General features: G+C 34.0%; 2 protein-coding genes and 1 pseudogene across 7 annotated transcripts; all 3 read right to left on the bottom strand.

The window, feature by feature from the left end:
* Positions 1 to 1,977: 1,977 nt before the first annotated feature.
* Positions 1,978 to 18,105, bottom strand: LOC127242083 (serine/threonine-protein kinase 1-like). 4 transcript variants are annotated; one of them, XM_051261421.1, is made up of 11 exons: positions 17,390 to 18,105; positions 16,668 to 16,898; positions 16,535 to 16,581; positions 16,273 to 16,342; positions 16,028 to 16,158; positions 15,833 to 15,884; positions 8,686 to 8,773; positions 8,497 to 8,604; positions 8,255 to 8,362; positions 7,833 to 7,923; positions 7,107 to 7,648 (listed from the first exon to the last, which is right to left on the bottom strand). In XM_051261421.1, exons 6-11 carry the CDS (start codon positions 15,865 to 15,867, stop codon positions 7,587 to 7,589), a joined length of 492 nt encoding a protein of 163 aa, XP_051117378.1. In that variant the 5' UTR covers positions 15,868 to 15,884; positions 16,028 to 16,158; positions 16,273 to 16,342; positions 16,535 to 16,581; positions 16,668 to 16,898; positions 17,390 to 18,105; the 3' UTR covers positions 7,107 to 7,586. The 4 variants fall into 4 exon arrangements, 1 of the variants encoding a protein (XP_051117378.1); XR_007836683.1 differs by lacking the exons at positions 7,107 to 7,648; positions 15,833 to 15,884; positions 16,028 to 16,158; ... (2 more) ...; positions 16,668 to 16,898; positions 17,390 to 18,105 and adding exons at positions 1,978 to 2,123; positions 6,546 to 6,581; positions 6,681 to 6,725; positions 7,020 to 7,082 and having other exon boundaries at positions 8,686 to 12,461; XR_007836682.1 differs by lacking the exons at positions 15,833 to 15,884; positions 16,028 to 16,158; positions 16,273 to 16,342; ... (1 more) ...; positions 16,668 to 16,898; positions 17,390 to 18,105 and adding exons at positions 6,240 to 6,581; positions 6,681 to 6,725; positions 7,020 to 7,082 and having other exon boundaries at positions 7,578 to 7,648; positions 8,686 to 12,461.
* A 408-nt stretch (positions 18,106 to 18,513) lies between these two features.
* Positions 18,514 to 22,289, bottom strand: LOC127242084 (protein BRICK 1). 3 transcript variants are annotated; one of them, XM_051261422.1, is made up of 3 exons: positions 22,033 to 22,289; positions 18,923 to 19,153; positions 18,514 to 18,833 (listed from the first exon to the last, which is right to left on the bottom strand). In XM_051261422.1, exons 2-3 carry the CDS (start codon positions 19,056 to 19,058, stop codon positions 18,706 to 18,708), a joined length of 264 nt encoding a protein of 87 aa, XP_051117379.1. In that variant the 5' UTR covers positions 19,059 to 19,153; positions 22,033 to 22,289; the 3' UTR covers positions 18,514 to 18,705. The 3 variants fall into 3 exon arrangements, with proteins under 3 accessions (XP_051117379.1, XP_051117381.1, XP_051117382.1); XM_051261424.1 differs by having other exon boundaries at positions 18,923 to 19,124; XM_051261425.1 differs by having other exon boundaries at positions 18,923 to 19,083.
* A 2,784-nt stretch (positions 22,290 to 25,073) lies between these two features.
* Positions 25,074 to 25,410, bottom strand: LOC127242086 (protein BRICK 1-like; annotated as a pseudogene).
* Between the last annotated feature and the right edge of the window lie 1,317 nt (positions 25,411 to 26,727).

Here is a 26,727-nt window from a genome sequence, read left to right as displayed (position 1 = left end):
CACCATTTTATTTATTTTGCATTTAATCCAATTATTATCTATTAACCATCAACTACTTAAAATTAATATAAAATTAATTACTAACCACCAACCACCTCATTTATATATCGACGCATTTAATCCATTCGTCAACTACTAACAACCAACTATTTCATTAATTTTCAACATAAAATTATTGTCAATTTCTCCTATAAATAGTGTTAATTGTAATTTGCAACACCTCATTGCATTTCCTTCTTCCTGCTTTCAGTTTCGCACTATATAAATATAAATATCATGTCCGAAAAAACTATTGCATATAGTGACAAAGATGCTAGTGGATCGTATTTAAACGATAACACCGATGACTCTTCTAACGAATGGTTAGCATGCGTGGAAATATTGAAGTTGAAAAGAGAAAACAAAGATTTGCGGGCTGCTAACCTTGCTGAGTTAGATGAGCATAATGCAAAACTTCGAGAAATAATCAAGAACAATTATATTGAAAAAGCAAAATATTTAATTCTTGAACAAAAGGTGAAACTCGCACAAGCTAAAAGAGAAGACAAAATTATGTATGTCGATTTGAATACCATCACTGATTCTATTAGTTATGCTTATTTTAAGCAAGAGAAGGAGAAAATTATAAGTAAAAGGACGACGAACGAGTAAAAAGCCGACAAATCCACCTGAAGATTCTTCATCAGATCGTTTTAGCTAACATTTCTACAGTTTAGATAAGAGTTCAAGAAATTTAGGTGGTTACTAAATATTGTATTTTAATTTTATATTGCATTCCTAAATTTATTTTCTGCGCTTAGTGTTACCCATTTTGCATAACTAATATGGCATTTTATTATTCAAATAAAATGCTACAACAATCTTGAGTAAATACCAAAAACAGATATATGGATCTAAAATTAATTCTTAGGATAACAAAGACCTTAAAGAAACAATTATCGCAAAATTCCAGTCTAGAATCAAAGAAACTAAAAACTCAACCGCTGCCCAATTTCCCGCAAACAAAAGATACAATAAGGATTTGGCCGCAATCTAAGAGAAATCCCAATTTAGAGTTGTTCGGGTTTGAACCGGAACCAATTTTTCTTACCATCGATTTCGATTCAGTTATTTTCTCTTTTCTGAAGTAAAAACAAAATACATAATCGAACCTTACCGATGGTTACTTCCACCGGATCCGCGTCTTCTGTGATTTCCGTTGTTATTTGAAGAGGCAGATAGGTCTCTTCTAATTTCCGTTGATACTAGCTACTATTTCTGAAGTAGTTGTGGTTGTTCAGCTATAAAGTGTGCAGCACGATGTTCACAAAGGACCTCCCAAAGCAGTTGAGCGATCCTGAGAGTTTTATGTTTGTACTATAGGCAATCTGAGCCGATTAAGGAATTATGCGATTTAGGAGCTAGTATCAATCTTATGCCTTTTTCTTTTTTCATTAAGTTAGGGTTGTATGAGCTTGAGTCATGCCGTAGTATAATACAAGTTTTAGATAAATTAAAGACTCCCAAAAGGGATTAGTGAATAAATTTATTTTTCCTGCAGATTTTATAATAATGGAAATGAGCAAGGATCGCAACATTCCAATAATTCTGGAAAAACCTATCATTGCCACCACTCAAGCTAATATCAACATAGCTCAAGGCGAAATCACACCGAGCATAGGTGGAGCGTTAAGCCAGCCACAAATGAGAATGATAATTATGTCTTTGAATTAAATGAATTAAATACTCTTAAGAATGTGTTAACGCTGGATTTATACAAAAAAAAAAAAATTAGATAAAGACTCACTTAAGCTGGGGCTGTTGAAGGACTCAGACGAGCCAAACAGTGAGATATCCACACACATGAGTCCATTGAACGAGCCAAGTGGAAGCTAGAGAGTGAGTCTACACCAAAGAAGAAGCTGAAGAAGTTGCCAATTATGGGGTTGGAGGAGACTTACCCGGATATAATTTATGTTTCACTTATTCCGGACCAAAATGCTCAGCTTTTAACTCTACTCAAGAAAAGAAAGACGACTTTTGCATAGAATATATAAGATATTAAAGTCATTAGGCCAGCAGTGTGTTTGCACCATATCATTCTGAATGCCAAAGCTAAGCCATGTAGACAGCCTCAGCGACGCCTACATGAAAATGTGCAAGAGATAGTAAAGAAATAGGTAATCAAGCTTTTTAATGCAGGTATTATTTACACCATCAGCGACAACCAATGGGTCAGCCCAACCCAGGTAGTCTCCAAGAAATGAGGATATATCGAACAAACATAAGATTAAGGAGAGGTCTTTATGACAAGACCTATCACTGAATGAAGAGTCTGCATTGACTACAGGAAACTCGATGCTACCACAAAGAATGATCATTTCTCGCTGTCATTCCTTGACCAATGACTTGAAAAGTTAGTTGGTCATAAATATTACTGTTTTTCCGATGGCTACTCAGGCTACCATCAGATTCCCATCAAGCCGGAGGACTCTGAGAAAACTACTTTTACTTATTCATATGGTACTTTTTCTTACAAGAAGATACCGTTTCGGCTTTACAATGCCCAACCACCTTCCAACAATGCATGTACCATTCTTTAGCGATCTCATTGACTCTTGCATTGAAGTTTTTATGGATGATTTCTCAATATATGGCAAGATCTTTTCCAAATGCCTGAGCAACTTGGATAAGGTTTCCTCCACTGCATTGAGAATGATCTCATGTTGAATTGGGAGAAGTGTCACATGATGGTAAATGAAGGAATTGTTCTCAGCCATAAAATCTCGCTTACCGAAATTGAGGTGGACAGATCCAAAGTAAGTGTAATCCAAAAGATGATAGCGCCTATGAGAAGGTTGTGCAAAATTTCCTTGGCCACGCTGGTTTCTACAGAAGATTTATTAAAGACTTTAGCAAAATAAATCAATCTCTAGCCGCACTGATGTGCAAAGATGCAAAGTTTGCATGGACAAGCCAGTGTAAGGAGGCATCCCAGATTATGTAAGAAAAGCTTACCAGTGCCCCTATCATCTCAGCACTACTGCGGAGCGAGCTCTTTGAACTGATGACGGATGCGAGCGATTATACCGTCAGTGTTATTCTGGGCCAAAAGATGGAGTCAAAGCTGAATGTAATTTATTATGCCAGTAGGACGTTGGACTCCGCTTAGAGGAATTACACTACAACTGAAAATGAGTTGCTAGTCATTGTCGTTGCTTTTGAGAAGTTCATACAGTACTTGATCGGGAGCAAGACCATAGTCCATACAAATCGTGCAGCTATTAAATATTTTATGGAGAAAAATGAGACAAATACCCCCTTTTGATCCGTTGGGTTCTGCTGCTCCAGGAATTCGATATAGAGATTGAGGACAAAAAAAGGAACGAAAATTTTATAGCAAATCACCTTAGTAGACTACGACATCCAGAGGGCACATCCCTAGGTATAAATGAATTTTTTCCTGATAAGAAATTATTCCGTGTGCAAAGTGAGGAGTCATGGTTTGCAAACCTGCTTAACTTTCTGGCTACTGGACAATTTCCCAATCATATTGTTCAAAGGGAAAATAAGTGTCTTCTTTGGGATGAGCCATATTTGTTCAATATCGGCTCAGATGGGATTATTCGTCATTGTTGTTGAATCAGAGATCCCGCTGATATTGGATGATTGTCACGGATCCTATGTAGAAGGGCATTTCGCAGGCTAGCGGATAGTTGCCAAAGTTTTGTAGTCTAGCTTTTGTTGGCCAACCCTACAGAAATATGTTGATGCCTTTGCCAAAGCTTACGACAAATGTCAGAGATTAAGCTATATCTCGAATAGAGATGAGATGGCTCAGACTGGAATTGTGTTTGTTGACATATTCGATGTTTGGGAAATAAATTTTATAGGACCATTTCGGAACTCCAATGAGAAACTCTACATTTTAGCGGTTGTGGATTATGTGAGCAAGTGGGTTGAAGCGCAAGTGCTCCCTACTAATTATTCCCGCTCAATTATCCGCTTCCTCAAGTATACTCTGTCTCCAAGGTTTGGAATCCTCAAGACTATCATCAGTGATGAAGACACCCATTTTGTGAATAAGGCACCGCAGGTCTATCTTCAGCAAGATGGTGTCCGCCAACATCTAACTACTCTATATCATCCGCAAGCTAACGGTCAAGTGGGGGTTTGGAATGGAGAAATCAAGCATATCCTCCAGACCACAATAAACAAAAGTCGCAAGAACTGGGCTAAGAAATTGGACGATGCACTGTGAGCATACAAAATAGCCTTCAAGACGCCAATTGGGATGTCATATTATCGGCTTGTATATGGAAAAGGTAGCCATCTTCCGCTAAAACTCAAACATCGCAGCCACTGAGCCATTAAGTATTTGAATATTAATCTTCTGCCAGCCCAAGAAAAGTGCACTACTCGTGTACTAGACTTAACAAAGTTCCGTTATCTTGCATATGAGAACGCCAAGTTATATAAGAAAATGACAAAATTCTATCATGACAGGAAATTGAAAAAGAAAGAATTCATTGAGAGTACAAAGGTTTTACTGTATGATTCTAGACTTCACTTATTTCCAAGGAAATTGAAATCGAGGTGGACTAGGCTGATATAGTCAGACAAGTTCTACCAAACGGAGCCATAAAAATCAACGATGTGGATTCCTCAAGGGTAAAAGATTCTTTCCTAGTCAATTGAGAAAGACTGAAAACTTATATCTATTTTAATATTTTATAATTTTCTAGAATAACTTACAACTTTTATAGGTTAGATTCCCGCTTACTTAGGTAGAATTGATGTTTTCTTAATTAGACCTATCACTCATCAGCAATGGCTTTACCGTTTTCCTAGATTAGTTAAGTTTTGTGGTAGTAGGCAGAACTCCCGCTTGTCAGCGGGCACCTTACCGTTTTTCTTTAGGACTTGATAATTAGACTAGTATACGTTACCGCTTTTATAGGATTAGTTTACTGTTTTCTTATAGATTAGTTGGTCACTTTTGCTAAATAGAATTTAGTTGCTCTAATAGATTATGATTTACTAAGTTATCCCCATTTTTGTAGAATAACCTAGTTAGATTTTAAATCCTCTAAGTCTGAGTTTGACCCCAACCATCCTTCAATCCCACTTGTTTCATTCTGATATATGTTGGAGGAGAATTTCTTGCTCGTCTAGTACTATTTACCCACCGCTTCTCTGGTCACATGTAGGATTTTTTTAGGAGTCTATTTTTACCCGCTCATCCCGTACAAGTAACCCACCCTTACGCCTTTATAATAATATAATAACACAATGGACTATCAGAGTAGTGACCAACCCACTCACTGCCTGCTTCAGAAGTCCACCAACGAGTGAGCACCTCTCCCCTATAAATATCTCCCACTCAGTCATTCTCAAATTTACCGTAGCAGTAACTTTCTCAAGAAGTCTTAGAAACCTCATTTTTTCAATGAATCCAAGTTCAAACTTCGAAGTCCTTTAAGCTAATTTTACGAGAATCTGAGGTAAGATCTAGGTTTATCAAGGTCTAATTAATACTTTTCTTCTTTGATTCAAACTGATTTCACACCCAATAGCACAGATTAAAAAATTATTCTTTGCAAAAACTCACTGTTCTTCGAATTTTTGAGGAAGTTGTGAAACTTGATTTTAAGTGAATCTAAGACTTAGATATAATAATGGATTTCCTAGCTTTCTATTATTTAACTTGGCAAGTTATATGGTTAGAAAATGAGATTCATGATTTTTACCCTTTATCAGAACGAAACTCTCTGTGAAGGTCTTTGGCTCGTTGTGAGATGAGGGAATATGGTTCAAATCAGCTAGATTAAGAATATTTCATCATAGTTTCTTAATTGCTTGTCAATTTTGAATTGATAGTGCAGGTTTGAGTTTGTCCTATCTACACTTTGGTTTTAAAACTGAATTGGAAAAGTCATAGGATGTTCATCAGCCGATATAAGGAAGCTAGTCAGCGACAGTGTGAGGACGGATTCTGACAATATTGAGAAAAAAATCGAAAGGAGAGTTCAGAGGATTTTATCCATTGACGGAAGGAAGGTTGTTGATGTTTGCTCGGGATGAGAGTTGATAGAACCAGCCAATAATGAATTTCATGCCAAGAGATTTTTTAACTTCTTTAATGCAAATTGTGAAATACATAATTAAAATGACAAGCCAAGCAGATCACAAAACACTGCATGGATGCAAAGAATATCGCAACATAGGCACCCCAAAACAATCATATGGGAGAATGGAAAGTAAATGGATTTTCATTTCTCAAAACTCAGAAGCATTCCACATCTTGGCAGGGTTCTCAGTGTGTATATTTCATCACACACATACCCAAAAAAATAATAACAAAGGTTTAGGCAAACAATGGCTGATCATGGAAACAACCAGGACTCCACAAACACATTAATAACTCAGAATTAGACCATACTGATTCACTTTGACACAAGATATGCATCAATGGAGTCTTTGCATAGATTACTATGACAAGATATGCAGATAGAAGCACAAACTAGTGTAAGAAACAAGTGAGATAAAGACAAAATGATACTTACTCTCATAGGATGAACAGTTGCTCTCGGAGGAACTCCCTGGAAAAATATGTTCAACAGTCACCAATTTAGCTTGGCACCTGCTAGAATGAGGTAAAAATAAATTTCCATGAAACCAGAGCAAATTGATGAGCATACCTCTGTCATTTCAATTGCAGACACTCCAAGAGCCCACACATCTACCTGAGAAATAAATGAAAAAAGTAAGGGTTTGTTTGGTTTTTGGTTTCAAAACCAAAATTTCACTATTCATCCCACACAATTCCCGATAAAATTACATTATTTCCTCTCACAAAACATCACATCAAAATAATATTTAAACCAAAACTCAAATCAAAACTTCAACTCCAATCTTAAACCAAGCACACCCTAATATTTCAGAAAATGATATACCTGAGTATGAAATATAAAATTTAAGACTTTACATGTGTGAATTTTAGTTCCACAAAAGAGTAACCAGACGGACAAATGATATACCTTTCCATCATAACGACTTTCTTGAATAACTTCAGGAGCCATCCAATGTGGGGTTCCAATGAACTAAAAAGACAAAACAAAATATACATATATATTATGTATGTGTATATATAATATATTAAGAACTTGCGATGAAAATAAACTCTAAAAACTAAAATTTGTAGCCGATTAAAGGATTTGGATAGAAAAATGAGGCCCCATTATATATATATCTATTGTCATATAGCATTCATTTAAAAAGAGCTAAGATTGATCTTTCAGTGGAAAAAGTACGACACAAAATCAAGTTGATGTTAAATTTACATATTCTTTTACAATTTCCAATTCCAATTATACACAGTGCTTCAAAATTTTAGCCATCCTTCCAATTAAAATGAATCAAGAAATTAGTCCAGAATAGGTATGCATCAGATGTGCTGCAAGCTGAAGCAAATATTAAACCAAATGCAATTTTAGCGAAGAACAATCGTTTGATATCTGATGGCCAAGAAATGAAGAGAAAGAAGAAATAAAACCAATCTCATGATCAGGTAGGCTAGTGTAAAGAAATAAGTTTACCGTGTTACGCTAGGACATAGTTCTCGTCAACTGTGCAGCAACTCTAAAATCACTTGTAGTTGTTTTTGGCTCTTAGAGGCGATTGTATGAATATCAAATCAATATTGCAGGAAATCAATTATGAATTCAACATATCCTTCCTAACTGACTCTCATGGTCAAACCAACAGGCAAAGTGCCTCTGACCCCTCTGGTGCAAAATTTTAGGACAATGTGGTGAATGCAACTGTCACAGAATCATCATAATATGACTTACCCAATTTAACTTCTCCTTGCTCAGTCAACAAAATATTACCACCTTTAATATCTCTATGTACTTTGAAAATTGAATGCAGATACGACAGACCCTGCATGGGAGGTTGAACATAAGAAGCAGTCAAACAAATATAAACATTGAATGTTTGTGTATGAATCAACCCTCACCACAATCATAACTTTCTTCGTTAACAGATATAAGCAGCAAAAAACACCATGTTTAACTTTTAACGCAAGAGAGGAGCAGTAACATAAAGGACATAACTTCAAAGAACCAAATTCAAATTATAAATTAAATGCAGTCTGCAGACTTTCCCCGAAATGTTATCCCCTGAAACAAGATGCACCAACATTTTGGCAGCTACTGCTCATAATACAGACAATAGTCAGCCAAGAATTTAGTTAGCTATATAATATTGCTACCTTCAATGCTTCTCTGCATATATATGCTATTTGATACTCCTCAAGAGGCTCATCAGTGACATTAATCAAGTCAGCGACACTTCCACCTCCACAGTACTCCATTACTATCTGCGAAGAAAAAAAGAGTAGAATTTTTTAGAATGTTTGACGCAACATGAATCCAACATTCATCCTCTGATTCCCAGCGTTGGTCAACGTTTTACACAAATTAAGTGGGTATAAATACTCGCTCTTTCTCATACCCAGAGAAATTCTTCTCCTTGGTAGCTCCCAAGATAGCGAACAACATTAGGATGACTACATTGCTGCAACATCTCAATTTCACCACGAATTTCTTCATATACCTCTTCCTGTACAGGTGTAGCATATCATTTTAGAATATTCTATAGTAAAATATATATATATATATTGATAACAGGTTATAAGCATACCCCTTCAGATAAGGAGATCACTTTGATAGCAACTAATTCTGAGGTCCTTCTATCCCGAGCTTTGTAAACTGCCCCATATGAGCCTTTCCTTATTTATAGAGCACACACTTTCAACCAAGAAAGTTACTGCAGAAGCTACCGCTACTATTGAATCTAACCCAGACTGCAACAAGTTTCACTTGGTCAACTAGAAAGTAACGGACAACTATGAGCGGACGAAGGGTATGAAGATAGTGTATGAGATAGGGTTCGCTGCCGAGACAATTCAAGGCCAACTCAAGGATTGGATTGAAAAAAGAGGCCTGTCTTTGGTGATTCAAAATCTCAATGAATTAGTGGATGTCTCGCTGATGAGGGAATTTTACGGAAACCTCGAGCAAGTAGAAAACCCCAATAATGTTTATGTCTAAGGGACATGGATAGATTGTTCTGCAAGGAAAATCAATCGAGTTCTCGAATGGTTGTTCCACTATGTGATGGGGGAATGAAGACCAAGTTGGAAGCAGTTGAGAAGTTCAACTCGATGGAGCTGCAGTCGTGTACACCACATTTGCCACCACTCCCATGTGTGAAAAAAGAAATTTGAAGATGGCATCGGTAGACAATGATAATAAGGAATTGGTGAAATGATCGTTGAGCAAAAAATGATTACTTCTCACACATTCGATATCAAGCCCGAATTCCTAGTGGTGTTGCACTCAGTTTTGGAGAAAAAGGCTGACATTGATTTGAGAGCCATCATCTGCATGAACATATGGGCCCGCTCAAAGATTGATCGAACATTAGGTCATGGGACCTTGATTACTAAGTTGTGTAGAAAAGCAGGTACGGATCTGCCTGCTCCAACCGCTGAACTTACAATGGAACCACAACAACCAGTTGTGTTTCATAAAAATAGTTGGAGGACAAGGGGTTCAGCCCAATCCCAAATTAGAAGAAGAGGAAGAAGAAGGTGACCGTCTTTGTCTAGCCTCCAAAGAAAAATATAAAAGTTGTGGGGGAGGAGTTGGTCCGCTCACCGGAAGAAAAACTAGACAAGGCCATCGCTGGCCCACACTCAGAGACAATTATGTCTGATGAAGCTTCGGAAGCCAATAAGGAGGAGGCTACTGTGAGCTAGGCTCGGGAAACGGAGGAAAGAAAGAAAATGGCCAGGGGAAATGAGTGACCATAAGTGATAAAGGAAGAAAAGAAGCGGAAAAGGAGAAAGCAGCCGATGGAGAGAAGAGAGAAAAAAGGTCAAAGCTAGTGGATGATTTCACTCCGGAGCCAACAACTAAGAAGCTGAGGGTGAAGATGATGGCCGCCAGGCTCACGAGAAAGGAGAAAAGGAAGGGTAAAGCGTTGAAGAAAAACAAGGATGATGAGATCCCACTGTACCGCCTAGGAAATGGGATCTCCATAAGAGAACCCTCTGCCCAAGTTGAGAGATCACCCAAGCAAATATCCCAACTAGCTAGCCGAAGGACACTACTCCGTTGCGCCAAATAAGTCCAATAGGCGATGATTCATTCTTTTTAACCAGTGGGGGATGGGCGAGCCAGCTGCTGCTGGACCAAAGGATCGGAAGACTATTTTGACTGACGAAAATATCAATGGCATCGACGTGACCGTTTAGACTTTCAAAGTCTAAGCCATTGAGATCCCCAATGCTACCACCACTGAACCTGTCAATGAAACCACCAAAGTTGAAGCAGTGATAACAACGTTACCCATAATGCAGGTGTCGCCAAGAGCTGCAGAGAAAACAATCCTGGGGGCAAGCGAAGAAGAGACAATCAGGTACAACCCCCAAACTCCTAAGGAAGTGTAACCGGCGAATACCTTAACTCCGCCCTCAGCGAAATCTGACTGAAGAATAATTGAAGATGAGGATGATGAGGGGGAAAGGGAAATTAATGAAAAGAAAGCTTGGATGCTCGCTGAAGTAGAGAGATTGGAGAAGGAATAGCAGCACGACCGAAGAAAGTGGAAGGCAATGAAGGTTTTGGTTAAATTGTTGAAATGGTGGAAGCCATTGACTCAACTCCAACGGTGATTCAAGCGGATATTTCCAAACTGTGAAAGTGGAGAGGGAACATAAGGAGTATGAAGCAGAGCACCAAATGATAGTGCTGAAGGAAGCCACCCTGGAACTATTACCTGAGCCAAAGAAAAAATAACACGAATAACCAGTGGACAGCGGTTCATCCAACTCTCATCGACAATCACCAGAGGCTGCTAAGGCAAGCACTTCTGAACCTCAAGCAGCATTCAAATCTCTTGAGGAAAGACTGGATCAAATGCCTGAGATGCTGACCAGCGAGTTCGCATTCAATCAATTTATGACTAAAAAGGTGTTAAAGAATTGATTGGCCCTTAGCAAAGGGAAATCAAAGAATACTGCAATGGAAGCTAGCACCGCTCAGATCCTGCATATTGCTGCTTCCACATACGCTAGAGTGACCAAGTTAGAAGCTAAAGCTAAAGCTGCAGCAATGGGGCAAATGCTGGAAAGCGTAATGCAAGGTCAGAATGAGCTACTCAGGAGTAATGCAGCGCTGACCAGCCAAAATGCTATTTTTTTGGATGAGCAAAACTTGGGTATGGTCAAGCATCAGAAGAAGGTTCATGAGAAGTTGCAGCGTGTCCTAGATGGCTATGGAAAGCTAGAAAGAGGGCTCTCAGATGATTAATGTAAAGATGGCCTGCGAGAGTCCTTTCCCCAGCTACTAGCAATTTTTGTTAAAGAATGACGGGCATGTACAATTTTTTTTTATGATCAATGACACGACCAATTTTGGTAACAAGTTGAATTTATCAATACTGATGCCTATTATAATTACAAGCATGTGTAATTACTCTAAATTCTTTTAATATATTGTTGAGCTAGGCTTTTGATATATTTTAGAGTAAAGTTAGATTACTTGCAAGCGTTGAACTTAATAATTTTTTCTTTAACTTTGTCAATAATGTGAATATTGAGTTAAACCAAGTAACTATTGGTATGACTTGAAAAGGTTAGTGCCTCTTTCGTTTCAATTATTCCATACTTAGTAGGGCAAACAAATTTTTTTCTATCGACTTAGTTTATATAAGATGACATTGAAGTAAGAAGTCTTTAAATATTGTTTGAGAAGCGATGTAAGAAAGGTGGGGAGGAATTATTATTAAAAGGACTGAAAAGGCCTATAGTTGGGATAACAAGTTAAAGGCAAAATTGCTCATAACTCTCATGTGGTTTCAAAACTTATCGTAAATTCTCTTATACTTTAAAAATTGCATTGTTCCACCTTATACATTTAAAAATATTGCATGAAACCCCCCACCGTGTAAATTTTATAGATAGGAAATCTTCTTTCACACAAAAATATAAAAAGGGTTTTCATGCAATATTTTTAAAAGTATAAGGTGGCGCCATGCAATTTTTAAAGTAACGGGGAATTTACGTTGAATTTCAAAACCACAGGGAAGTTATTGACAATTTTGCCAAAAGTAAATAAAGTCACAAGCAGACACAATATTTAAAACTTCGTGATCTATCGCGAAATATAATGAGCGAAGCAAAAAGAAAAGACATGTGCCTTTCGACTGAAGGTCACCTTATCCAAAAAAATCCCTTCCAAGCGAGCAAAGTGGATTATACCTGAATAGCTTAATCATGTTAAATTAGATTGACAAGTTTTGAATGCTTAATGATCAATTACTTGAGATTTACTTTATTCACAACCATGTCATTGATCTTATCCAATACTTCACTGCCTTGAACGAGTTAACTCTCTATTCATGAAATTGAGTCTGTTTGAGGAGGAACAAATGTTTAGTGTGAGGAGGTTTGATAACTCCAAATAATAGCAAATTTACTGCTTGATAAAACTGTGTATTTCTTGAATTTTTATGTGAAAACCATCACAATATCTTATTTATGATATTCTTTATTGATTTGTTTCGTTTGATATTATCCAAAGGCTGCTTGTAGAGATTATTGATGTTTTTATCCTTTTTAAGTGATGTTCTGGGTCAAAAATTATCTAAGTATGAAAGATCAATGAAGGTGCATCCAGTTGTGGTAAGTGACGATCTTTCCGCTTGCACCCGAGCCAGTCTAGCTAGACATCCACTTCCGATGAACGAGATCCAGAAGTTTTTAAGTGATGTTCTGGGTCAAAAATTATCTAAGTATGAAAGATCAATGAAGGTGCAGCCAGTTGTGGTAAGTGACGATCTTTCCGCTTGCACCCAAGCCAGTCTAGCTAGACATCCACCTCCGATGAGCGAGATCCAGAAGTTTTTAAGTGATGTTCTGGGTCAAAAATTATCTAAGTATGAAAGATCAATGAAGGTGCAGCCAGTTATGGTAAGTGACGATCTTTCCGCTTGCACCCGAGCCAGTCTAGCTAGACATCCACCTCCGATGAGCGAGATCCAGAAGTTTTTAAGTGATGTTCTGGGTCAAAAATTATCTAAGTATGAAAGATCAATAAAGGTGCAGGCAGTTATGGTAAGTGACGAACTTTCCGCTTGCACCCGAGTCAGTCTAGCTAGACATCCACTGCCGATGAGCGAGATCCAGAAGTATCAGATTTTTCCTAAGTGTTGATCTCCCAGCGGTCAATCATTCAGATACCGGCCAGTGACGATAGCACCACTTGAGTTGTGCCGATGCCCTTCAGCGAAGCTAAGTCTAGCAAGATAAACGAGGAAGATCTATGCCCCAGCCATATCAATCCAGAAAGCGAGCGACCTGGGAGTCAAGACAGTTCCAACCAATTAACTGCCTAACTGCCCAACTGCCTAATTACGTAGCGGTTGCAACAACCTTTTAACTGCTCGCAACTACCTCTCTGTAACCGCTCAACTGCTGCCAACTGCCGATCCAAAAAATCTATAAATAGGGTCAGATTTCTTTTGTAAAATACACTACATTTCAGTGTTCTTACTGTTTTTACTCTGTTCAATTTCCGAGAGCTCCAATATTGTAAGAAAGTTCTCTTAATTAGAAAAGGTTGGGGAAGTGGAGATTCTCTCCTCCCCTGACCACCTAGTTTAGTTGCTTTGGTAGGCAAATTTATTTATTTGTTACTGCTTTCATTTACTACTTTCATAATGTAAATACACTCCTTTTTGTAGTTATTAATCAAATATCATAAATCCTTCGTCTGTACATTCATCCCCATTTTCAAAGTTTATATGTAATTGTTTGTTTGGAATCTTGACATCATGTGGAAGTTTCTTTAGAAAAATTGATTATCAAAGCCTAATTTTGCATTATATTCATTAACAGATTTTGGATAGTTCATGATAGTTAAGTACGTGAGAGCCTTGTCGACCTGCTTAATTACGGTTTTAAATTCAATATTGATTAAAGAGAGGTATCAGAAAGGTAAAACCACTAATAAAACAGATTTTAAAATAATTAATTAGACATAGACGCCTGTCAACCGGGTGTCAGAAATGTCTAGTTATAATAGCTTTTCTTGCTTATAATGTTCTTAATCTTGGTGTTATTCAAGTCTTGTAATAACTTCCTTCAGGTCAAGTACCAACGAGTCAAGAATCTGATTTAAATGAACAAGTATGATCACATGTCATTTCGCTTTATATATATGCTTCGTTATTTCACTTTCACCATTCACTCATTTTATCCATGAAAATCTAACCATTTCGAACGCATAGATCACACACAAACATCTCTGTACATTCTTATCGTTGTTATTATCATCGGTCATTTACTCATTTTCATTATCGTACGCCGCTCGCCAGTCATCGATCACATATATATATACCGCTCGGCGCTCACTTGTCACCCCATGCCGCTCCAATCACCCGCGCACTCACTGCATCCGTCGTTCGTAAACCGTCGCTCCGCTCGTCCCCGCTATCCGTTCACTTTTTATTGTTTTATTTACATTTCTGCATTTTACTGCTTTTGGCTCCCTCGCCAGCGAGCCACCCTTTATCGCTTTTCCGATTTAGCCAGACTCAATAAATATTTCTTTATTTAAATTTCATGACTTAAAATACTTGTATTCGACTTGGAAACTCACCAATCAAATAGTATAAAATCAATTATGATATAGCATTTTAGGGTCCACAACTACATCAATTTCATCAAATTCTATATCTTATTATTTTTCATAGGCCTTGCCGAAAAGCTAATCGCTCAAGACATAATCATCACATTAACTTGGCGTATCACTAAGATAGAAAAACAATTAGATATTATATTTTACATAGATTTTATCTTAATGAATGATGACAACCCAAATAGTTTTTTCTATAACACAAGACAACCCAAATGGATTTCACCCAATCTTTAAAAGGAAATGAGAAGAAATAATGATTTTAATAAGGATTAAAACAGGGTTTGGTGAAACCACCTGTATAAGCTACAAGAACAGAAACTAATGATTTAAGAAACTGGTTGGCAACAGTTAATCAATCAAGACTGCTAAGGCAATGCAATATTACAGAGTGCTTGTATAAACACGAGATTAATCAAACCAAGACCAGACATATAAAAAGCAATATATATACGTACGGCAGTCCTTTTTAGATGCTGAAAACATGACAACCAAAATGTATGTAGGGAAGTTGATGGAAAAATAAAGGAAAGGGCCCTAGATGTTAGTCTTTTTGGATCTAAGGGAATAGGTAACATGTAAACATGTAGTGCCACACTATAGTGTCTTGATTATTCACTTGTTAAATGACCATCTCGAAATGCATCATTAATGACATATTATAAAGTCTTCCACCACGCCCCTTCACATGCAAAGTGGATTCATCTCACACGAACTGATACTATGTTAAATGACTTCACACGTAAAAGCTTACGGTTTTAGGAATTGCATCATTAATTACATATTATATAGTCTTCCCAAATCATCATTCATCTATGACTAATACTATGTCCACATAATTCAGTGTCCAACCACTTGTATGTGTGTTCATTACATAATTTTTTATTCTACACGCATTTATTAATCCTTCCTTCGTCTATCAATGCCAAATGGATAAAGGAAAAACTGCGCAGGCTTTATATCTTGGCATTAAAAGAGCATGTAACAAATTCGGAGTTGAATAATCATATGCTCATTATATATATAAGTCCACATGCATGGCAAGAGAATATGTTCCTATTGAAACATAGAATGACCGATGATACCTTTGATGACCCGTGATTCTTGTTATTCTTAGCATTCAACCACCTTATGTCTCTGCAAGATAAAATAAATAAATTTTTAGTTATTACAAATGATTTCCTAAAATATCTATTTCATTTACAGCAAGCAGGAAGGTAATAAATGATTAAATATGTGAAAGCATGAAATGAACTAATCAAACGGGAAAAGGTATGTACCTTGGACGGTTTCCATGTTATCGTCCTTGCAGACACCAAGAGGTGACCCGTGTACGGATAAAACATCTCTCTGCACTTGGAAAGCCTGAAATTTTGGGTGTGACTCCAACTAATAGCCTGTTATTATTCACCTACAATTATAACATGAAAAAGCAACAACTTCAAGAACTAGAATTCTGTGGTCGTCAACAAATTCACAAAGCAGGTTTTCAGCCTTTAATAACTGGCAATTATCGAATACATACACCTTCATTTGGGGTTCGCATTCCATCCTTCACCTCCCAATACTTGTGACTCCAGTGGCTCCTCCAAGGCCTGAAAAAACATATATACTATTTTTTGGATATTCAATATTAAAAACCATAACAGAGAGGTAAAAGACACAGTTGCATCCAATTTTCTTCAAAGAAAACATGGCTGGGTTTTTCATAAAGTTCAAGTGCATGCTAGAGACGAAAACAGGGGAAAGCGAACATAAGCCAAAAGTTGCCAAGTTAGTAAGCATACAGGACTAATGATCTGTAGTTTATCAGCACCAAAGACCCTTGTTTTCACTGTCAAAATGCAAAATATTGAATCAGAATGTGCATAAATAAATATAAAAAGATTATCATATTCAGGTCAAAAGATCTTCAAATACCAGATTTATTTAATAATTCAAAGCCACTCAAGGAAGAAAAGCAGAAATCAGGATACACAGTTGAAAGCCGGCATAGAAGAGATACATGCACCCATGCACAGTATCAGCATGATTCAGATAAAGGCTTTCACATTGTTCTTTCTACTTCACTTCAATTCGACTATCTTTGTCCATCTTTGTAATAGAAAGATTTGGAAGATTTTCTTTGAAGATCTGCTTCCAAGGAACTTACTGTTGGAAATTATTTGAGTGCAATGTCAATATGTCATATAGAATTACTGATTACAATTAACTCTTTCGGATAAGTGAAAGCATTGCAGAAATTGATATCCAGTGTTTCAATCAAGTACTATATCTAAGCATATGAATAAAAATGGAATTTAACTCAAAGATTCAACTTTTAGGGGATGTGCCTGTTTAGAGAAGAGGGATGTAGAACATTTTTTCACTAGAATATAACAAAAGAGGTGCTTTTTAAAAGTTTTAAACAGTTGCTTTCAATTCCAGCATGTCAGCGTATTCCAAATCCCACATGGAATGAAGAATAACATTATGTACCCATTCATATATATCACTTAGAGAACAACCTATAGTGTTAATTCATTCTTCAAAGGGTAAGAACCAACTTGGCATTATGTAGAATAGGTTGCATAACATATATATGCGGCTTCCACGTTATATTGCTTCCACAAAAGTATATATTGTACAGGAGGAACGAGTACCTGCAGGATCCTTAAATGTTTCATCTTTAATCTCTCATGGATTTCCATCTCCGCAATCATTGTCTTTGTTGTCTGCTGCTGGTTGTCTGATGTGTTTCTTGGCATTTTGTCCTGGCATTATACTTGTTCAAATTCTCCGGAAGTAGAAAAGGAAAAGTTAGTTGTACCTCCTTTTCAACTTTGGCTAATCTATGAGAACAAACTATGATTTGAACTATACAAGATACTTATTTCAAAAGAAAGATGAATTCTGCAGCAAATTTAAGAGAATCCTTCCGATGACACTAAATCACAAAAACGGTGAATTATTGAAAGGGGAAATTGGTTTTCAAATCCAAAGCTAATTAAGAGTTTAAATAATTCCCAAATTAAGAGTGATTGACAAAGAATACCAATTCATACCTCTCATACTATTCAGTTAGACATTTCATCTATCAATCTGAAAACAAACTACATATTTACCCAGGAGAACAATTTCTCACAACATAAAAACAAAAATTATGAGAACATGGGAAGCAGGATATGAGTTCGACAAAGATCTTAGTTTCTCAAGATTATATCTTTCCTACAAATTGCTGAAGAAACTCATAGAAACACCTACATATATAACTGGATCCAACAAATAAACAATTCAAAAAACACAAGTGAAGATATAAAATCACTCAACAGATCCCATGGAATAAAATCACCACCACCGATCTCAATAACATCAGAACAAGAACAGGAAATCTTACCTAAACAAAAGAAATTGTAGTGAGCAGATCAACAGAAGAAACACCACTGCACAGCCGTCACCCGCAAGATGAAGTAGAGACGGGGAGAGGGAAAAGTCTGAAATTTAATCATCTGAAAACATGGTGTCTTTCTGGGAAAATGTGCTGCTCTGGATAAAAATGTGGAATCCATTCTCCATCCACTTATTGTGAATATCAATAGATATTACAAATATAGTGTGCATCATTTTGAAAGTAATTTCCTAACATTATTAGTTGAGAAATCACACACACACACACACACACACACACACACATATATATATATGTACCCTTCTCAATGTAAAGCAATCGAATCAAAAGCAGCAGAAATTTCAGGAAAAGAATAATAAGAACTCAATTCTGAGACTGTTGTCCACAACCAATTCAGAAAGTAACTATATCTACATTGTATAGAAATCACAATTTAATCAATATACATATGAAAGAAACAACAACAAGATATCATTCCACAACGGAAAACTATAAAAACAAAACAGTCAGTCCCCAAACTTTAACAATTTGATTCAAAATTTCAACGGAAGGACAAGAATTAGTTTAAGATCAACTGGAATTAAAAAGTGCCGGATTGGCTGTCGCATTACTGACTTGTACTTCCAGCAATTCCAGGCGCCTCTCCAAAGTGTCCAGCTTCTCGTTCAAATTCGCCAATTTATTCTTCGTAGTCGACTCTACACAAACATACATCAAACAAAACGTCAACACAGGAAAAGAGACACAAATTCAGACGAGATCTGAAGGCAAAATCGAGAGAACGTACCAAATTGCAGGAGGAAATCAAAGAGGCGGCGAATGTTGAGAGAGATGTGGGAAATGAATTCCCGATTTTCCCAGTCCGCTTGCACTGCAATTCCTACGTTTACAGCGTTCGTTATTCCTCCAGCACGAGCCATCATTCACCGGACCGCAAATCTACACCGACTATTGAGCACCAGCAGAACGTGTGACGTTTGGTGGAGCAACTGGAATGGAACAAACGACCGGAGGGAGTCTATTCCAAGTCATAGTGGTGGCCAATTTGGTAAATCAAAAAAATATATGGGAATTTTTTTTTTATGTAATAAATGAGACAATTATTTGAATGGTTGAGGAATAAATATCCAAAAATAAGGAATAAATATCCAAAAATAACTTTTAGATGGAGCAATATCTTCGGCAATAGCTTTGTCAATGTCATGCACACATCATGTATTTTGCACTTGGCATATATTTGATAATGCTAAAAAAAACTTACAAAAAAAAAATACATAGGAAAGTAATATTTATTATCGATATATATTTCAATATTAACAAGTTTGTTGTTTGATAATATTATTAAGTTCATCTAATAAAGGTCTACTAATATTATCTTATTGGTATGCATAGTAGATATGACATATTATGTTATATAACACTAATTTTTTTCTTTGTTGTAATTTTGCAAGACTTTTCCACAAGCTAATATATTGTGTTAACAATGAACAAGAGTTTGATCTAAAATGATCTTTTATGCTATCAACATGCTTTTCAAATGGAACTCATAAATGGATATATACATAAATTGAGGCATAAATATTTTCTCCATGGATGATGCAATAATTCACAACAGAAATGAGAACTACCCAACTTAGGCTGTATTCGTTTGGCCGATTGGATTTAGAAAATACTGTATAATTACTGTACAGACTTTGAATTAAAAATCCCACACCTAAAACCTATGCCTGTTATTGATTCATAGGCTTTCTTTTTGCCTGAAATGGTCGCAGTCTGTTTTGTCCAGACTTGTTCAGTCGGTTTCGAACGGGCCGTTGGAAACGCCGGTTCGCCGATTTCAAACAGGTGTACTCGAACCGAAACCGGTTCCGGTTTCACACCGGCGGTTCCGAAACCGTCATCGAACCAAAACCAGTTTTGTCTGAACTCAAATCAGCAATTTTCGATTCCAAACGACGGTTTTCTATTTTTCTTTTGTTAAAAAAAAGTTTATATTAACTGGTGGGGAATGGCGGAGCAGCAGACTGCTGGGTGAAAGAAGACAAAAGAATAGAAAGAAACGAGAGAGAAAAAAAAAAAATAAAATAAAATAAAATAAAAGAATAGAAAGAAAAAAAAAAAAAAAAAATTGGAAAGGAAGAAGGGGAAGCAAAAAGAATTTGACAATGATTCATTAGCACATTAGGATAAATATATTCATTATTATATATTATTAATTTTTTATAAACTTAAAATAATATTATTATTAGTAAAAAATAAATACTATGTATTAATGATTTATATTTTAAATTTATAAATTTTTATTATATAATTATAGAAAATAGAAAAATATTTGATTTGCTTTTTTTGTGTAAAAAAGAATTTTTATAAGTTTTTATTATATAATTATAGAAAATAGAAAAATATTTGATTTGCTATTTTTTTGTAAAAAAGAATTGGATGAGTATAAAATATTTGATAGAATAATACAACAAAATCTGAAAATATAAAATAAACAAATATAAAATTAGTCCAACAATTCAAACCTCCAAACAAACACAACTTAAAAATCCATACTTAAAAATCCTCAAAAATCCAAATCTAAAATCCAATCCCCTCAACAAATATCAAAACCTTCAAACAAACAAACCCATAAAATAAAAAAATAATAATAATAATATCTCCAAATTTTTTTTAAAAAAAAAATTATTTTTAAAATATCAATTCCAACATCACTTTACTTTTTCACTTTTATTTATTTTAACAATATTTAAATATCATTCATTTCAAACTATCACATCAATACATCATGTTTTTAAATATAATAATAATTTCTTCCAACATAATCATTACAAAATTCAAACCTTCAAACAAACACAACTTAAAAATCCATACTTACAAATCTTCAAAAATCTAAATCTAAAATCCAAACCCCCCAAACAAACACACCCTTAGTGAATCACTAAATGGGGTTGTCAAATAATTAGCAAAAGGTTTGGTTAAGATATGTCAAATTTCCCCAAATATACAAATGGAACCTAACTATACATGTCCTCCAACCACCGGGTCATCTATTTCCTCTAAATGGAAAAAGGAAAATTAAGGACCCCATAAATATCGAAAAAACTCGAAAGGCAGAAAGAGGTTAGTGTTAATACCAAAAAAAGCTCGAGCCATAAAAAATGCTAAATTGAAGGAACTGAGTGAATCCACAAGTGGCATAAAAGAGTTAGATTTGCTCATACGTCGAATTCAATTGTAGAATATATTTCTTTAATAACAATGTATCAATCTTTACTCAAAAACATTTGCTCATACATATTGGAAACTTCAAACTCAAGAGGAAACTCAAATCAGAAATTTCAAAACTGTTTATCAGGAAAATCAAACCTGACCCCGCCAACCTTCAGATCTTCAAATTCAGCAATTGAATCAAATTCGACACAGCAAAATAATTAAAAATAAAATTATTTAGAAAAAAAATATTAAAATCAAGGCATATCAATCAACCGATAAAACTCAATCCCTTTCTAAACTGCTTGAATCTCCGCCACGCCAAAAACCGCGTTTCTTTCTACATCATATAATCCCGAAACAAAAAATGGAGTTTTTAAAGCGAAGAATTGGGTTTTGTTTGATTTTGATTTGAAACACATTTCATCACTTTTCGTCCTCCACGATTTCAGATAGAAATAAACTAACGATCATTTCAAGATATTATTTAAACCAAAACTCAATGTCAAATAAAAACCAAACCAACCCTTTTATACTTGCCGTTCGATGAGGAAACTCGCCAATATTTCAAACGATCTTCAACAATAATCCATATACGGTGAAAATCGCGATAACGCCATGCTTCCCGATGAAAATCCGAAAAAAAAAAGAAAGTAAAACTTCGCGGAAATCGAATAAAATTACCTCAAAATCAAGGAAACCGGACGCGAAACCACCAAAATCAGAGCGACAGATCAGGGATCTCACGAAAACAATTACGGATCTGAACGATGGCGTCGTCAAGCTTGATGTGAGGCGCAAGGAGCGATAGGGTTTGATGGAAATTTGGGAGAAACAAATCTTTAGCACATATTTGCCAGATAAAAGAACGGCAAAAATCGAAAAATCGAAGGTCCCAGAAAGGAAGGGGCTGATGCTAACGTGCGCCGAGGGATATTAAAGCGAGGGCCGAACCGCTTTCCCATTCGGGTTTTAATAGGAGGAGACTCTAATCGTACGTGTGATATGTGCAAGTGACACGTGTCGAAACCGCCGGTCCAAAACAAAACCGGACTCAAATCGTAATTCGGCTTCGGTTTGTGTCTTTTTCAAACTGCTAATTCTGATTCAAACCGGAGGTTTGGCCATTTTATTTATTAAACTTTCTCTATTTCATAAAAAGAATATCATACAAGTCAAAAGAAAATAACACAATATATTTTTAATCTATTATAATACAAATACAATAATATTTGTAAAATAAATTATACAAATATAAAGATATTTTTAATATTAAATATAATGGCATAAAAGAAAATGGTGTTGTACTATTGAATTTAGAATGGTCTCACCGCACTGGTCTAAAAGTAACTAAGGAGCATGCCAATAGCAGGGCCGTCTCGGACTTTTTTTAAGTCCCGAGCGAAAATAAATTATAAGCCCTATAAACAAATGATTATTAAAATTTATTTTCAAAATAATATGTTTGATTGACATCGATTGAATAAGAGAAGTAACTGTGCGGACCGCGGTGAGTGTGAATGGTGAGTGTGAATATGGTGCGAATGTAAAGGAAATATATATGTTTAAAAATATACTCTCATTTTTTTCCTCAATTAGATGACCTTTTGATTATGATACAATATTATATTATCTTCATTCAATTTTAGGGGTCTTATTTATTTTTTTGCTTTTGTTTATTTTTCAATATTAATTATTATATCAAAACGGTACAAATTAAGTAAAATTTTCAAAAATACTTTTATCAATATTTTGTAATACTAATAGAATAAATATTTGTATAAAACATTATAATGATACTTTTAATATTAAATATAATGTTGTGATCTAAATACGAATGAAATATATAATTAAATTATTATAAAAATAGATATAACATTAATTTCAATAAAAATAATAACTATTAATAATATTAAAATAATAATAATAATATAATATTATTTTTTTATATAATATTTTAAATTTTATAATTTTTTTATTATATAATTATATTTAATTTAAATTATTTTATTATGTAATACAGTAATACACCAGTTTTTTTAATTTAGTTTCATTCAAAAATTAATTTAATTAATTATAAATTTATAATTTTAATTATTTTTATATTGTTACAATTTAATTAAGTATTAATTATATAATTTTTAGATAATAAATATATATTATTAAAACCGAAATAAATTATTTTTTAATAAAATTTAAATTTAAAAAAAAAGAAGATAAAAAAAATAATAATATATATATAAACTGAATTTTTAAATCAAAACTAACAATTTTTAAAAAAAAATCAAATCATAACAAAAATTGTTATTTGAAATTTTAATTTCAATTTAATATTTTCGCCCTGGGCATGAGTAGGCCTAGGGTCCAAAATTTTTGGGGCCATTTTTATTAATATATGTAAAATATTAAAATATTTGTATTAAAATTTATTTGATTGTATTAATATTTGAATTTTATTAAATATATTTGTATATAATATTTTATTAAAAAAATAATATTATATTTTTATTTGTCATAGTAGCAAACAAATCCAAAAAATAGCTCATTTTTTTGTTAGTTATATAAAATATAATTACATAATTATTTCATTTTTCATTTTTTTTGTGGCCATCAAAATTCAGGAACCGTTGTGATAAAGCAATCGAATAAAAAGCAGCAGACATTTCAAGAGAAGATCAATAATAAGAACTCAACTCTGAGACGGTTGTACACAACCAATTAGAAAGTAACTATAAAGTGTTTGGGAAACTTTTTGAAAAATTTTTAACTTATTGAACAGCTTTTAGCTGTTTGACCAGTGAAAAAGTTAATTTAGGCATTTGGTAAATTAATTTTTTGAAAGAGTTTTTTGGATCCAAAAAGCTCATTTCTGAAAAGCTCATCTACCAAGCGTTTTGAAAGAGCTTTTTCATTTTAATTTTGATTATTCCTTATTTACCCTTAAAACTTAATTATTTATTTTATACATATAAATATATTTTTATAGTAGTATTTATTAATTATTTTTAATATATTTAATTTATTAAATTATATTTTTATTTTTGTAAATTTAAAATAATTACTATTATTAATTATTACATATAAATTATTTTATTTGTAAAATATATAAATTTTTAAAACTAAATCAAATAGAAAAAATAAAAGTTATTAATTTATTTATATATATTAAAACAATAATTAACATAATAAAAATATATATACGAAAAATTTATTATTTTATATTTTACATAATTTCAATAAAAAAATTATCATTTTTTAGTAAAAATAATTTTATCAGATCTAAATAATAAAAATAAAAATAAATATTTTATAATATTTTTATAATTTTCAATAATTAATAACAAAAATTCTCATAAATTTCAAACCAAAAGGAACAAAATTAAATATTTTAAAATTAACATATCAATATTCTTAATAGTCATTTTATGTATAAACAGCTAATGTCAAACAGTTGTTTTACCAAACACTTTAATACAAACTGCTAATTGAATCAGCTAGTCAAACCAGCTAATTGAATCAGCTAACAACTAAAAACTATCAGCTAATTGTCAAACGCAACTTATATCTACATCGTATGAAAATCACAATTTAATCAATATACATATGAAAGCAACAAAAACAAGATATTATTCCACAACGGAAAACTATAAAAACCAAACAGTCAGTCCCCACACTTTAATAATTTGATTTGAAATTTCAGCAGAAGAACGAGAATTAGTTTAAGATCAACTGGAATTAAAAAGTGCGGGATTGGTTGTCGCATTACTGACTTGTACTTCCAGCAATTCCAAGCGCCACTCCAAAGTGTCCAGCTTCTCGTTCAAATTCGCCAATTTATTCTTCATAGTCGACTCTACACAAACATACATCAAACAAAACGTCAACACAGGAAGTGTCACACAAATCCAAACGAGATCTAAAGGCGAAAACGAGAAAGTACCAAATTGCAGGAGGAAATCAAAGAGGCGGCGAATGTTGAGAGAGATGTGGGAAATGAATTCCCGATTCTCCCAGTCGGCTTGCACCGCAATTCCTATTCGTTATTCCTCCAGCACGAGCCATCATTCACCGGACAACAAATCTACCCCGACTATTGAGCTCCGGCGGAACATGTGGCGTTTGGTGGAGCAACTAGAATGGAACAAACGGCTGGAGGAGTCTCTTCCAAGTAATAACGGGTTGTGTTTGTTTGGGGATTGAATTTTAAATATACTATTAATCCCATTTTTTTTTCTCAAAAAATATCAAATTAAACACTTAATTTTTATTTTTTATATTATACTAAAAATTAATTTTAAATTCAAAATATCATATCAACACCTATTTATATATATTGCATTTGAGTCATTTTATTTATATAATTTTTTTACAAATTAAAAACAAAATAGTTTTATCATTTTTCTTTGATTTATAATATATTTTAATATAATAATTAATATTTAAATATCAACCTGCAAAAACTAAATAAATACTTAATTATAAAAATGTGTTTTTTTTTTCTTTTTAAGGTTAGATATGAAACAAATATTTAAATGATTATTCAAATATCTTTATTAAATGTAAAATATAATTTTTACATATTAAGATAGAGCAATATCTTCAGCTCATACAATGTCATTGGCATATCATGAATTTTGCACTTGACATATATTGAAAAATGCTAAAAAAAAAACTTGTAAAGCATATAGGTAATATTTATGATCGTTTTAGATATATATTTCAATGTTAACATGTTTGTTGTGTGATAATATTATTAATTTCATCGAATAAGGGTCTACTAATATTATTTTAATGGTATGCATAGTAGATATAACATATTATGTTATATAACACTATTTTTTTGCTATGTTGTAGTATTGCAAGATTTTTCCACGAGCTAACATATTGTGTCAACAATAAGCGATAGTTCGATCTAGAATGGTCTTTAATGCTATCATTATGCTTTTCAAATGGAGCTCATAAATGGATATATTTAATACATACATTGAGGCATAAATGGAGCTCATAAATGGATGATGCAACAGTTCACAATAGAAATGATAACTATCCAACTTAGTGAATCAGTAAATGGGGTCGTCAAAAAGTGTTTGCAATCAAAACACAATTTACTACAATTTTTCAATTAATTTGAAATGATGGTCGATAGTTGAAGAAATGAAGTGCAATGACCGTCAACAGACAATCAATTTTTTATACAATAAGATGGTTACATAAGTTGTTGTTCTTTACACACTATCAGTGTGCAAGATCTTTAATGAAGAGTACAACAAATAATTTGTATATATTACAAAAGTTGTGACAAATGTATATTTTCAAACTGATGTTCAACACTATGTTGTCCAAAAAACAAATTCAAATCAATATGAAAGCTAAGGTGCA

The sequence above is a fragment of the Andrographis paniculata genome, unplaced genomic scaffold, assembly GCF_009805555.1.
Source record: "Andrographis paniculata isolate CXL003 unplaced genomic scaffold, ASM980555v1 Contig86END, whole genome shotgun sequence".
Lineage (NCBI taxonomy): Eukaryota > Viridiplantae > Streptophyta > Magnoliopsida > Lamiales > Acanthaceae > Andrographis > Andrographis paniculata.
This window is presented reverse-complemented; position numbering and strand designations above follow the sequence as displayed.

Bases quoted from the DNA above. Each gene is read 5' to 3' on its own strand.
- LOC127242083 (XM_051261421.1), bottom strand. From the start codon at position 15,867: ATGCTAAGAATAACAAGAATCACGGGTCATCAAAG. The intron at 8,774-15,832 runs GTATCATCGGTC...TCTATAAATAAG, and splicing joins AGAATCACGGGTCATCAAAG to GAAAGGCTCATATGGGGCAG. The intron at 8,363-8,496 runs GTATGAGAAAGA...TTTTCTTCGCAG, and splicing joins AAGGAGAAGAATTTCTCTGG to ATAGTAATGGAGTACTGTGG.
- LOC127242084 (XM_051261422.1), bottom strand. From the start codon at position 19,058: ATGATGGCTCGTGCTGGAGGAATAACGAACGCTGTAAACGTAGGAATT. The intron at 18,834-18,922 runs GTACGTTCTCTC...ATGTTTGTGTAG, and splicing joins TGATTTCCTCCTGCAATTTG to AGTCGACTACGAAGAATAAA.